This window comes from Acomys minous (genome assembly GCF_964271855.1).
Source record: "Acomys minous genome assembly, chromosome: 3".
NCBI classification, from domain to species: Eukaryota; Metazoa; Chordata; class Mammalia; order Rodentia; family Muridae; genus Acomys; species Acomys minous.
The window spans coordinates 84948013-84961490 of record NC_140485.1 but is presented as its reverse complement, the minus strand read 5'-3'; the positions used below and the strand labels follow the sequence as shown (position 1 = coordinate 84961490).

Genomic DNA, 13478 nt, shown 5'->3' with positions numbered 1-13478 from the left:
TGTGGGTGTGCAAGTGTATGTGTGTGGATGTGCAGGTGTGTGCAGATGTATGTGTGTGGGTATGCAGGTGTGTGCAGGTGTATATGTGTGGATATGCAGGTGTGTGCAGGTATATGTGTGTGGGTGTGCAGGTGTGTGCAGGTGTATGTGTGTGGGTGTGCAGGTGTATGTGTGTGGATGTGCAGGTGTGTGCAGATGTATGTGTGTGGGTATGCAGGTGTGTGCAGGTGTATGTGTGTGGATGTGCAGGTGTGTGCAGGTGTATGTGTGTGGATATGCAGGTGTGTGTTTATGTATGTGTGTGGATATGCAGGTGTGTGCAGGTATATGTGTGTGGATGTGCAGGTGTGTGCAGGTGTATGTGTGTGGATATGCAGGTGTGTGTTTATGTATGTGTGTGGATATGCAGGTGTGTGCAGGTGTATGTGTGTGGATGTGCAGGTGTGTGCAGGTGTATGTGTGTGGATATACAGGTGTGTGCAGGTGTATGTGTGTGGATATGCGGCTGTGTGTGCAGGTATATGTGTATGGATGTGCAGGGGTATGTGTGTGGATGTATGCATGTGAATATGCAGGTGTGTGCAGGTGTGTGAGTGTGGATATACAGGTGTGTGACACTGAGCTATGAATAGATCAGAGAAGAGGCTTGTGGATATATAGCTATAAGTGTGTGAACATAGCTGTCACTTCTACCACTAATGTCTTGGTAGAACAATGGTAAATTTCAAAGAAGCTACAATGAGGAATCTACTTTGACGTGCTTCCAGTCAATCTGAGCTGTGGTCTTATCATACAGGTGGTGTATAAGGCTGAAACCAAGTATGGAAGACCCACAAAGTGGTGGAGTCTGGACACTTGACCTTGCTGATCCAGGTCACCTCCTCCTCTTTGGTTTATCACAAAAGGGTGTTTCAGTAAGAAACAACTTGGTATGTTTGTGCTCTTGTGAGTAGTTGGTGACTATTGGCTCCCCATCTTCTGAGCTCTTCCACAGTCCCCTGGCCCAGGCTGTCTCATCCCCACTGTGCTGGCATTGGCTTCCCTAAGACCCTCTCCTAACTTCCCGGTCTCCTCAGAAGTGAAGTCTGCCTTCACAGAGTGAAGCTGTTGTCCAAAAGAGGAGAGAGGGCTGTCGGTATGGCTCAAAGTTAGAGTGCTTACTTAGAAAAGAACTTTCCATATGACCAAGAAAGGAAAGCAGTCCAGTCACTAGATGTCATTTTCCCCCCTTTGATGTCCCCCTAAGGGTTGCCACAGCCACGACTCTTACTTTACTGCTCCTTGTGTGTGACACTGGGACCCTAATGCTTCCTCTCCAGGATCTCCTCTTGTTAGACGTAAGGGGAACAGTCTACCTCCAAGGACCATCCTCTCAAAATCATGCACCAGCCACTTTCCAGTTACAGAAGATTCTCCTGCTTAAACATTGTGTTCTGACGCTGAAAGCAAAATGAATTTGGATCCTAGTTTGAGTAGTAAAACTGATCTATCTAGTCAGCATATATAAGGCTCGGGGTGGTCAGAGGAGCATAAACTGTGTGTGTTTATTTACACGAGTGAAATGGGGTACAGGATACATGTGCCTGAAAGATGTCTGTGTTTCGGCCCACAGGGTCTTCAACGGGTACCTGTGGAGGGGGCAGACAAGTGGGGGGACAGGAGACACAAAGAAATAAGGGCAAGTCTGGATTCTGATCAAGCCCCGTTTATTGAAAAATTTCACAGAGTTTTTATAAAGCAGGGGGCAGGGAAGCATATTGCTATGGCAACCCAGCTACAGGCTATCTCAAGATGCGAGGAATTCCAAACAGGTCACAACGTCCTGCCACACCGAATATTTGCTATCTTTATCTAATCTAACTGCTAAACTACAACAGGGTGGCTCCATCTAAATCTGATCTTTAGTCTAACTGCTGAACCATGACAGAGTCAGCAGGTTTCTGGTAAATGGCAGACTGTTGGAGAAATAGGAACCTAGGCTCTGACAAGATGACTGAGCATTGGCCATATAGCCCGTCCCCTACATGTCTGCATGTGGACACTAGAGGTCAGCCATAGGCTGTTTATCATTCATCTTATTTGAGGAGACAAGGTTGCTCACCTTCTTGGAACTGGCTGGTTAGGCTAGGCTGGATCCCAGCCAACCCCAGGGATCTTCCTATCTTTGATTTCAGATATGCACTACCATGCCTGACTTTTTGCATGGGTCCTGGGAAACAGGTCCTTGTACTTTTTTTTTTTTTAAGTTGTTATGTGGCCGGGCATGGTGGCGCACACCTTTAATCCCAGCACTCGGGAGGCAGAGGCAGGTAGATCGCTGTGAATTCGAGGCCAGCCTGGTCTACAAAGCGAGTCCAGGACAGCCGTGGCTAACACAGAGACCCTGTCTCGAAAAACCCCCCCAAAAAAAAAAAGTTGTTATATGTACAGTGCTCTGCCTGCATGAACACCTGTATGGCAGAAGAGGGCACTAGATCACATTATAGATGGCTGTGAGCCACCAGGCAGTTGCAGGGAATTGAACTCAGGACCTTTGGAAGAGCAGTCAGTGCCCTTAACCTCTGAGCCATCTCTCCAGCCTGTACAGCAAGCTCTGAACTGACAGCTATGTCCCCAACCCTCAGTGGATCATAAACCCTGCAGCAGGACTCCTGTGTGTGCTCTGCTCGAGGGATGGGTGGAGATGCTGAGTGACGCCCATGCCTGTGGGTCTCATCACACAGCAGTAGGGAATTACCAGGTTTCTGTGATAGCTTCCATGGTTAGGCTATATTTTACAACTACAGACACAGTGAGAAATACATATTTGTTAGAGAAAATTTAGAAAACACAAGGTAAAACCATAAATCTCTCTTTTTAGAGAGTATCTTTGTGTCTTTTTCATAACATGCCATTACTTACAAGATGGCACTGCAGAGGCCTGAGTAGATGGCGCAGTGGGTTCAGTGCTTGCTAAACAAGTATGAAGACCTGAGTTCAGATCCTCTGCACCCACGTAAAGAGCTAGTTACAGCAACACTCACCTGTGACGCCAGCACTGCGAGCAGATGAGGAGACAGAGACAGGAGGGTGCTGATGGTGCCATAACCATCCTTGCAGAATCACGAGCTCCATGCTCAGTGAAAGGCCTTGTCTTGAATAATAATGCGGAGTGACAATGAGAAAACACACTTTTGTTGACTTTTGGCTTCCACATGTCTGTCTGCGTGCGTAACTGCAAGAACACTCCACCCCTACCCACCCCCCCACACACACATTTTTGATGGCTGCAGAGGCCCCACCATAAGTGTGCAATCCTTTATTCACTCTCCTTTGGTTGTTTTTGTTTTTATTTATTTATATATTTTGGTTTTTCGAGACAGAGTTTCTCTGTGTAGCCTTGGCTGTCCTGGACTCGCTTTGTAGGCCAGGCTGGCCTCGAACTCACAGCAATCCGCCAGCCTCAGCATCCTTAGTGCTGGGATTAAAGGCATGTGCCACCATGCCCAGCATCTAAGGTTTTTAAATGGGATAAAAGAGCCAGATATGATAAAAATATATTGTAGAAATATTTATTCTCTAGAGCTGAGGACTGAACCCAGTGCCTTGTTTGCTAAGCTAGAGCTCGACCACTGAGCTAAATCCTAAACCCTTAAAACATCTTTTAAAAATGAAAATTCCAGGGCTAGAGAGATGGCTCAGTGATTAAGAGCACTGGCTACTCTTCCAGAGGTTCTGAGTTCAGTTCTCAGCAACCACATGGTGGCTCACGGCCATCTATAGTGAGATCTAGTGCCCTCTTCTGGTATTCAGGTGTACATGCAGACCAAGCACACAAATAAATAAATCTTTTAGAAAAATATCTTTTAAAAAAACAAAATGGAAATTCCCCAAGTTGTTTTTCAATCATAAATCAGATTTGTTGGCTCTTCCCCCCAAGTCACCGCTGCCCTCCATCATCTTCCCTTTCGGGTAAAGTCTCTGGAAAACTCTGAGCTGAGATAAAAGTCCAGGGTGTGTCAGCTGGAGGATGAGCCCACAGCTCTCAGGTTTAATCCTGACCCTGCTGAAGGTGGAGCAGTGCTCACATGCAGTCTAGATAATAGAAAAGTCCGTGTAGTTGCCAGAAGAGTAAAGACAGAAACTCGACCCTCCTTCCATCAGCACTACAGAGGATGAGAACAGGATGTAGGGAGAAGTGCCCCGCGCCTGTTCCTGTGCTTACTGGGAATTCACCATCCAGTGCAGCCTGGTGATGCCTGCCACAAGGCTACTGTGGGCCAGGGCTGCCTTGTATGATGTGGTACAATGTGGTCCTGAAGGTGGAGAGACAGAGGACATGCAGGGTACCTTCCCAGAGCTCTCTGCCCTCTTGCTCACCCCAGAGCTCCATGCACCGCTTTGAGTATTTACTGTGTCCACCAACCACCCCAGCCTCCTCCTGCGGGGGTCAATTCCACCAGCCTGTGAGGGAAGACTACCCAGCAACGTGCCTATGTCCGGCATAGGCGTTCATCTGCTGAGCAGAATGACAGGGTCCAGCAGAGGGGGGATTCCAAGGACAGGTTTCCAGAGAAGCAAAGTAACACTTGCAAATGGGACTGTGTGTCCTGTGCTGTGTTGTAGGCATCTAGAGCAAGAATACAGGGGAAGGCTGAGCCTCCTGCGGTCCGAGGTGGAGATGGAGCAGGAGCTGTTCTGGGAACAAGCCCGCAGGCAGAGAGCCGTGCTGGAGCAGGATGTGGGCCGCCTGCAGGCTGAGGAGACCAGTCTCCGAGAGAAACTGACACTGGCCCTGAAGGTAGGCGGGCTGCATCCCTGTGGTAAGCTGTGAAGGCGCATGTTGACCAAGCAGGGTGGTGTGGTGCCATGCTCTCACCCAAAGTGGGTCTTGGCTTTGCTCCATCCTCCTCTGCTCTGAGTCATATGGGCTCAAAATCAGAGTGAGTCAGCTACACAGCCAGCGTGGCTGCATCCCTGGGATCTAGGAACACCTCTAGACACTGCCTGCCACGGCTTGGGTTCACACTCTGGGTTTCGGTTTTCAATTATCGAGACAAGCTTTCTCTGTTTAAGCCTTTGCTGTCCTGGATTCGCTGTGTAGACCAGGCTGGCCTCAAACTCACAGCAATCCGCCTGCCTCTGCCTCCCAAGTACTGGGATTAAAGGCATGCACCACCACGCTGGGTTTTGGTGAATGTCCATGCCTTATACCTACCCTGCCTTTGGCCCCCAGAAGCCATCTTGGCTGAATGGCCAGCCAGGCTCCGGAGGTATTACCATGAGCCTCCTTGCTGTTCTCTTCCCAGCTTTTTTAGTTTCCCTAATGCCTGAGGACCTCTGTGGTCTCTTCCTCCCATCCTGCTTCCTGCAGCCCCTGCCCACTGTGGTAGATGTATCCAGATGTAACTCACCTCACCTCACCCACCAGTGTGATGGCATTCTCTTGACACCCCGCCCCCCAGATACCTCTCCTGCTGTGCTGGACCTCTGAGCCATTTTGATAAAACCTCAAACCCATCATTCTGAAAACAGCTCAAAGTGATGCTTTACCAGCCCTTTCTTGTGTCGCTCATTAACGTTCTGAACATGGGAGTGGGGGTAAGGAAAAGGGAGGCAGTGGGAAAGCAATCACTTTGGAGGTGTCGCGTTTGTCACAGGAGGTTGTGGGTTCCAACAGTAAACCCTGCCTGCTTGGAGCAGAAGCAGCAGGCACACTCCTGCCTGCCTTTCTGCCGCTAGAAACAAGCTTCCACTGTACCGAAAAAGTGGCATGGAGACTTGACAGTGTCTTTCTCTGTGCCCTGAGCCCAGCCCATTCCCACCTGTCTCCTAGGAAAACAGTCGATTGCAGAGTGAGATCCTAGAAGTGGTAGAAAAGCTTTCGGATTCCGAGAAGCTGGTCCTCCGCCTGCAGAGTGAGCTCCAGTTTGTGCTGAAGGACAAGGCAAGCCTTTTTGCAATCCAGAGCGGCGCCTGTGGGCAGTGGGTCAGAGCCCAGGGCATCATGGCCTGTCCTCCCTGGAACCCTGACATACTGGTGTGCACATTTCTCTCTTTCAGCTAGAGCCTCAGAGCATGGAGCTCCTGGCTCAGGAAGAGCAGTTCACAGCCATCTTGAAAGACTACGAGCTCAAGTGCAGGGTATGTGCTTTTCCCTGAGTCTGTTTAGACATCTTGAGCATCCCTGAGTCCTGTTTCTATAGCCCACCCTACCACAGTAACAGGAAGGGTGGGCCTGCTGCACAGGACCAGCACTGTGGGATGGCAGAGACGCCCCAGCTCAAGGCCCCAGTGGCCACGTGAGGCCTCATCTTGCTTCCCTTCTTATTATTTAGGCTGTGGTCACCCATGCATGGACATTGCTTAGTTGTGCTGCAGCTATCCCAGTGACAGAAGGTGTTCCCTGACTGTACTTCCTAGGTGAATCCTTCAAAAGAAATTTCCATGTACGAAGAAGATAAAGGAAAATCAGACTTGACATGGTTCATTGCTAATTATTGAAAAGACCTTTGATTTATAAAGTGGCCCATCGTGAATCCTTACTAGCCAGTTCTTAGGCCTAATTTACCAAAAGTTAACTGATGTAAATTTTACCAGAAATATTTTTTACAAAGAGAGGCATATATGTGGCTAAAGCTGGACACCTTAAAAACTCCTGCCCTTGAAGCACACTCCTGTACAGGAGGAGTGTGCTATCTGAGTGACTGCAGGAGCTTACACCCAGAGCTAAAGGTCAACCTTAAGCCAAACACATGCCTCTAATCCCAGAACTTGGGAAGGAGAGGCCAAAGGATTAGGCATTCAGGATCATTCATCTTTGACTACATAGCCAGTTGAAAGCCATCTTGGGCTGCCTAAGACTTTGTCTCCAAAAGCAATCCCCCACCCCAAGCCTACAACAAAACAGGCCTGGCGGTGGTGGTGCACGCCTTTAATCGCAGCACTCGGGAGGCAGAGGCAGGCGGATCACTGAGTTCAAGGCCAGCCTGGACTACAAAGTGAGTCCAGGACAGCCAAGGCTGCACAGAGAAACCCTGTCTCAAAACAAAAACAAAAACAAACACCGAAAAAAAAAACAAAAACAAAACAAAACACAAAAAAGAAAAAACAGATATAGGGCAGCCTAAAAAATGTTATAAGACTTGTCTCAACACCAAACAAGCAACAACAGGCCAACTTGCTCCTTCATATCAGAGGTTTCAAGGAGACTAAAGATACTGAGCTGCTGTTCCATATCGGGGAACATGAAGTATACCAAGGCTATTAATGTAATAGACAGTTTCATAGTCTTGGAATAGCATTGGCAATTCTACAGTCGCCTTCATGGCAACATTGCCAAGTGGCCAAGAATAAGTAATATAGGTGCTCAGGTAGTGGGCACTTAAATTTTACATGAGATTGTAGCTCATTAGTTGCACACATAGCATGCGTAAGTCCTGGGTCTGGTCTCCATAGGCAAATGAAGCAAATACACTCATTAATAAACCCCACTGACAGAGAGAAAAAAATCTAAGGAAGTTGGTAGAGTTTACTGTTCAGTCATTTTTTTGTTTCTCCTGTTTTTACTACAATAATAACAAACAATAATTTATAGCTATCTGAAGACATTACTAAAGAATAGGAATAAAGTAGACAGCTGGTTTTACTTACAGCTGATTCTTTACAGCTACATTGACTAGAAGGCTTTGCTCTCAGTCAGTTCATGCTGAAAATCTGTAGCTGTTTCTGGGGATACCAGTGTAAGCATCGTTACGACACCAAGAGTTAGAACGCAGTTTTACATGATATGAAAATTGATCCCACACTACAGAAGGCTGTGAAGAACCAGATGGAAGACAAACTCAGAAGTGGAACTGCTTTGTATACGTCCCTGTGTGTGACCTTAGACTTTCTCCACATGGAATGCCCTTCAATGAGTAGACGCACGTCCTTGTTAGACAGGTGGCCTTGCTTTTGGGACCCTCTGGTTGGGGCAAGTCTCAGCACTGGAAGTGCGAGCCAACAGCCAGGACTGATTGCTGTCTTACTTCCCAAGATTCTTGGGACTCCAAAACTCCCAGGAAAGTGTGCTAGAAGCTTCTTTTCCTGTCCTTTTAATAAGCAAGTGTCTGAGCCGGCTCATCTAGACATAGTTCACTAAATGCAGATAAGGTGATGCTTGTCACAAATGCACCCTTCATCCTCACCAGAGGGCATCTCTCCCGGTCCAGTTTCCTATTGACCAGCAGCCTGTACCCCATCAGGCTTCTGCTTCCCAGATCTTCTCTCTCTGCCAAGTGCATCACTGCCCCATAGCATTTACTCTGAAACAAACGGCTAACAGCTCTAGCTATATCACCCCATGCCAGTTCCACAGCAGCTGAGAGGAAAGCGCAAACACATAGCCCCAGACATGTCCCAAGACATTGATACCCATGCATGTGCCATGCCACCACGATGGCCGTAAGCAGCACCTGTTGAGAATTGTCTTACATTTCCCTTACAGCCTCAACCTTACTTTTTATTTTCTTTAACACATTTCATATATCAGGTGATGTAAGGATGAGAAAGTTAAGAAATGGTTTTCCCAGTTCTGTAGGAACCTGTCCAGATTTCATGTCACATGCTGAAGTCCTAACTGTCTAGTGTATAGTAGATGCACACTGCAGATGGGGCTGACCTTTGGCCTCCCACGGCTGAGTGGCAGCTGGAGGAGGTATCTGGCTCCGCCCACACAGGACCTACAGGACCGCAATGATGAGTTACAAACAGAGCTGGAAGGCCTGCGGGTACGGCTGCCCAGGAGTCGACAGAGCCCCTCAGGGACCCCACGCACCCACAGAAGGCGGCACCCTGGACGTGGTCCAGCAGGTAGGAGCTCAGTCCTGAACGTAAGCTTGAGAGTAGAGCTCCTGAATGTCCACAGGCTGGACATTAATTTGGCACCTTAGAGGTCAAAGATAAGGAGAAGAGGGTGGAAAATGTTACGTTTGTAGAAATCACAAAAGTTATAACTGCCTGGCCCCAGAGAAGACAAATTTGCCCTAGGGGCATGTTTCTGTAGTGGATCCTATGACAGCACAGGTAACCTTGTGACAGATTGAACATGGAAAGTCATATCGCAGGTGGCTAATAGTGGGTATGGAATATTCCCAACTGAGGGAGTCCTGGCTGCTAGGTTCAGTGGAAGCCACACTGAAGGCTCACATGCTCTTGGGCAGTGGGGTCAAGACAAGGGCCCATGGTTAAGTATTCTCAGTCTTTTCTAGAGAGCAGGGTATAAGGACGTGTTGTGGAAGTGCCACGGTCCTTGTGGAGGTCAGGGGTACTTGGCTGGTCTCTGCCCTCCCACTGGTTGTACCAGGCAGTCACCGGTGCCGCACTCCAGCTCTGCTCTCTTCAGCAGCAGCATGTGACACTCATGACCCCCATCTCTGTGCTGCCTGTGGAACCCAGCAGCCCTGACTACCCCTGCCCCAGTTAGCCTGTGGCAATCCAGGCCCCTTAGCATTGTTCTCCAGTCTCTGAGAGCTCTGGAGTCTCCATGCACCGTACAGCTATTTATGTTGGAAAGAAGGAGAAGAAAGAAGAAGAAAGAAGATACTTTTGGACCCTCCAAGACTTAGTAGAGACTTTACCTATGTGGGACATGGTGGCTGCCAGAATCCCTGGGGAATCTCAGGAAGAAATAATGACTGACCTTGGCACATCCCCGTGGGTGGGAACGGAGGGGAAGAAGGTGTGGGGTGCTATAGCCCGAGTTTTGGATACTTTATTGGGTTCCTTTTCCTACCTCCCTACACCACCCCTGTCCCTTCCAACCCTCCAACACTAGGTATAGAAAGAAGGTTAGAAGGAGATTGGGGGCATCAATATCATTAAACTACGTCCTGCATATTAGGGGTGTCTAGTTCCAACTGCAACAGCAGAAGCAGCAGCAGCAGGGGGATCAGCAGAGGGGATTCAAGGGACCCGGACAACCTAGCATTTTTATACATTCTCAAGAGTCCCCAGAATTCAATACATAAATTATCTGCAGCTAGCAAAATCACACCCCTGCTAGAGCTTGAGGCAAGCCATAGCTGCTGTGGACAATCTGAAGCAGCCCCATATCTCACACCTGGGATTAAAATAAAAGCATATTCCCATAACATTCTGTGGTTTTAAAGAAACTAAAAATTCTCACTACAGGAGGCAGTCAACACGAGTGTGCTGTTCTGCCAGGAGCCCAGCCTAGCCAGACGGTAGAGCATGGTGGTGGCTCCTCAGGTGTCTCAGGAGCCTGAGTCACACAGCGCATGTGGCCCTGGTCAGGTGTGCGGGGAGAGACCGTAATGGAACCCCTCGCATTTCCCTCTGCATCCACCAGAGCCTTTACACCACCAGGGTTTCCAGGGCTGGATTTAGGCGACTAGACCGTGTATATCAGTATGTGCCACAAAAGCAGATCACACAGAATCACCAAGAAAGCATAAAGCAGAGGCTGAAGATGTGAGCCCATGCGTCCCTTTGAATACGTTCAAGAGTGTGGAGACTTGGGCCAGAAGCTCTACCCAGTAGGCAGGTTATGGAGTTGTCGCCATTGTCTTGTCTTCCCATTTCCTCTGTGCTCCTGGCATCATTTGGAGCCAGATTTTAAATGTAATGAATGTGCCATCTGATGGGGATCTTTCAGAGAATTAAAGGGCCTGATGAACATAGTGGGAGCCTCCTGGTTTTTCTCTTAGTAACCAGGGATATGGTATAAAGACTTGAACCTTTCTGGAGAGTGGTTTAGAGGTTAAGAACACTTACTGCTCTTACAAAGGACCTCCTAGCCAGCCACATGGTAGCCCACAACCATATGTAACTCTGGTTCCAGACCATCTGCCATCAGTCTCTGGCCTTAATGGGCATTGCATATACATGGTGCATAGACATACATGCAAAACACATATTTACAAAATACAGATAAATTAAAAAAAAAAAAAACAGAACCTCTGACTTCTTTATAGTAATATCAACTTGCAGAGCACAGTTTTAGCCTTCCTGCTGTCCATAGTCCTTACCCAGAGTGCCACCGGAGGGCAGAGTGAACCTGACTACTGACCACCAGCCCCACATTCTTCTTACCATGTAGGTGGAGGGCAGAGTGACCGTCTTTCCGGGCTTGCATTCACATATGTTATGGGTGGAAAGCTGCTTAGTCACTTGGTGGTGAAAGGCTAGAAGCCACCAAGAGGTCAGATGAAAGGGTGAAGGCAGCACCAGAGGCCTCCTAGGCATAATGTCACAGAGTGTTCTCCTCTTCATAGGCAGTCCCTTCGTGGGTGACTCCACTCCAGTGAGTTTAGAGACGGAAATAATGGTGGAGCAGATGAAAGAACGTTACCAAGAGCTCAGAATGCAGCTGGAGACCAAGGTCAGGACTGTGGCCCTCAGGCTGCACATCTGTACATCCAGCTCCTCAGACTGCTGAGCAGGGCGGGCCATTGTGTTCTACCATTGTGTCCTCGGTAGATATGCTGGAAGGTTCAGGCATGGCCTTGCCTGTATATCTGGCTTATTTCCCACCCCCTCGGGCTTCCAGGATGTGGACTGCTAGCCCATTGGTCTTGTGAGGGCTCCTTAGTTGTGACACCCTCTGGACTCATGGTATATGTCAGGTGCTTGGCCAACCTTGGTCCCAAGTCTCCTGAGCTCCCCTGCCGAACCTGTCTCAGGGCTACTGGAAAGCGGTGGCGAAGGCAAACCTTGGAAACATCACTATCCTGCCATCCCCTTTTCTAGATCCTGAGGCCTGGTCAGGCCTGGGCCGTTGGCTCTTTGAGTAACCCACTGGATAGCTTCCTGTTTGTGTTGTCATGCTGCTTGCCAAGTTGTTGCTAGGACTTCCTAATGAGCACTGCTCACTTTTCTTTAGGTAAATTACTATGAGAAGGAAATCGAAGTCATGAAGAAAAGCTTTGAGAAAGATAAAAAGGAGATGGAGCAGGCATTCCAGCTGGAGGTCAGCATTCTGGAGGGTCAGAAGGCAGATCTGGAGGCCCTGTATGGCAAGTCACAGGAAGTCATCCTGGGCCTGAAGGAGCAGCTGCAGGATGCAGCACAAAGCCCTGAACCTGCTCCTGCTGGGCTGGCCCACTGCTGTGCACAGGCACTGTGCACTCTGGCCCAGCGGCTAGAAGTGGAGATGCATCTGCGACACCAGGACCAGCTGCAGCAGATAAGGTTTGGGATGAGTTTTTTTGTTCAGGACTACTCACCAAGAACTAGATCTGACCCTGGACTTATGTAAGTGCCCAGGAACAGGCACATTTGCTTCTGACGAGGACCCAGAGAATATAAGGGTTTTACTTTTCTTTCTTTTTTCTTTTTTCTTTTCTTTTCTTTTCTTTTTTTTTTTTTTAATTAATGTATACAGTATTCTGCCGGCAAGCCAGAAGAGGGCACCAGATCTCATTACAGATGGTTGTGAGCCACCATGCGGGTGCTGGGAATTGAACTCAGGACCTTTGGAAGAGCAGTCAGTGCTCTTAACCTCTGAGCCATCTCTCCAGCCCAAGGATTTCACTTTCAATCCACATTGGGCCATGAAGGAGTTTGCTGTGTGATGTTTGGACTCTGGTCTTTTCCTCCTTCTTGCTGCCTAGTCACAAGATAATGTGTTCCCCATCACTAACTATTGAGGAGGACGAGGACGTTAGAGGGTGGATGCACTAGTTAGGGTTCTCTAAAGGAACAGAACTGATAGAAGGGAAAAATAAATACACATACAGACATATGAAAAGAGGATTTGTTAGAGTGCCTTACAGGCTGTGGTGTGGCTATCCCAACAATGGCTTTCTCTCATTGGGAAGGCCAAGATTCTGGTAGTTCAGTCCATGAAGCTGGATGTCTCAGTTGGTCTGTGGTGGAATCCCGAAGAAGTGATTCTAATACCAGCGAAGGAAGGCCTCAGCTACAGGGTAGAAGACCTTGCCAATGCGTGTGAGGGCAAGCAGGCAAAAAGCAAAAGCTTGCTTCTTCCATGTCCTTTTATGTGGGCTGCCTCCACAAGATGTGGCCCAGATGTAGGTAGGATACGCCTTCTCACCTCAAATACTCTAATCAAGAAAGTCCCTCACAGATGTACCCAGTTGCTTCAGTTTTAGTTGATTCCAGATGTAGCAAAGTTGACAACCAGTATCAGCCATCACAGCAGTAGAGGAAGAAAAATCCAGAGAACCATCTAAAGAGTTAATTTGGGTTAGTGAGGAAAGTCTTGGAAAGGTAAAGTATTTGTACCAAGGAGGGAAAGGGTCATTTGGAAAAACCTGAATGTGCTGGGTTCCATTGCCTCACCAAGCTGCGTGTGTCTGTGTAGCCCTCCCCTCAGTCCCACGCCCTCTTCAGTCTCCTCAGGCTGGTGAGGCTCCGGGCCAGACGGCTTATAGGATTTTCAAGGGAACTTTTGAGTATGGGTCAATTTTACCTGTCTCACTAAACAGCTGGGACCAGCATTGCCCGGTAGCACTCAGTCGACGCAAGGCCTGCAG

The 13478-nt window shown here is 48.5% G+C and overlaps 1 protein-coding gene across 2 annotated transcripts in view; it reads left to right on the top strand.

The window, feature by feature from the left end:
• Positions 1–13478, top strand: part of NINL (ninein like) — a 74824-nt gene that overhangs the window by 44791 nt on the left and 16555 nt on the right. For both annotated transcript variants that reach the window (XM_084776428.1, XM_084776427.1), the window contains exons 11-16: positions 4606–4780; positions 5816–5926; positions 6043–6123; positions 8700–8832; positions 11256–11362; positions 11864–12171. In XM_084776428.1, coding sequence (XP_084632554.1) covers positions 4606–4780; positions 5816–5926; positions 6043–6123; positions 8700–8832; positions 11256–11362; positions 11864–12171 — 915 coding nt within the window. The remainder of the gene's footprint in view (positions 1–4605; positions 4781–5815; positions 5927–6042; positions 6124–8699; positions 8833–11255; positions 11363–11863; positions 12172–13478) is intronic.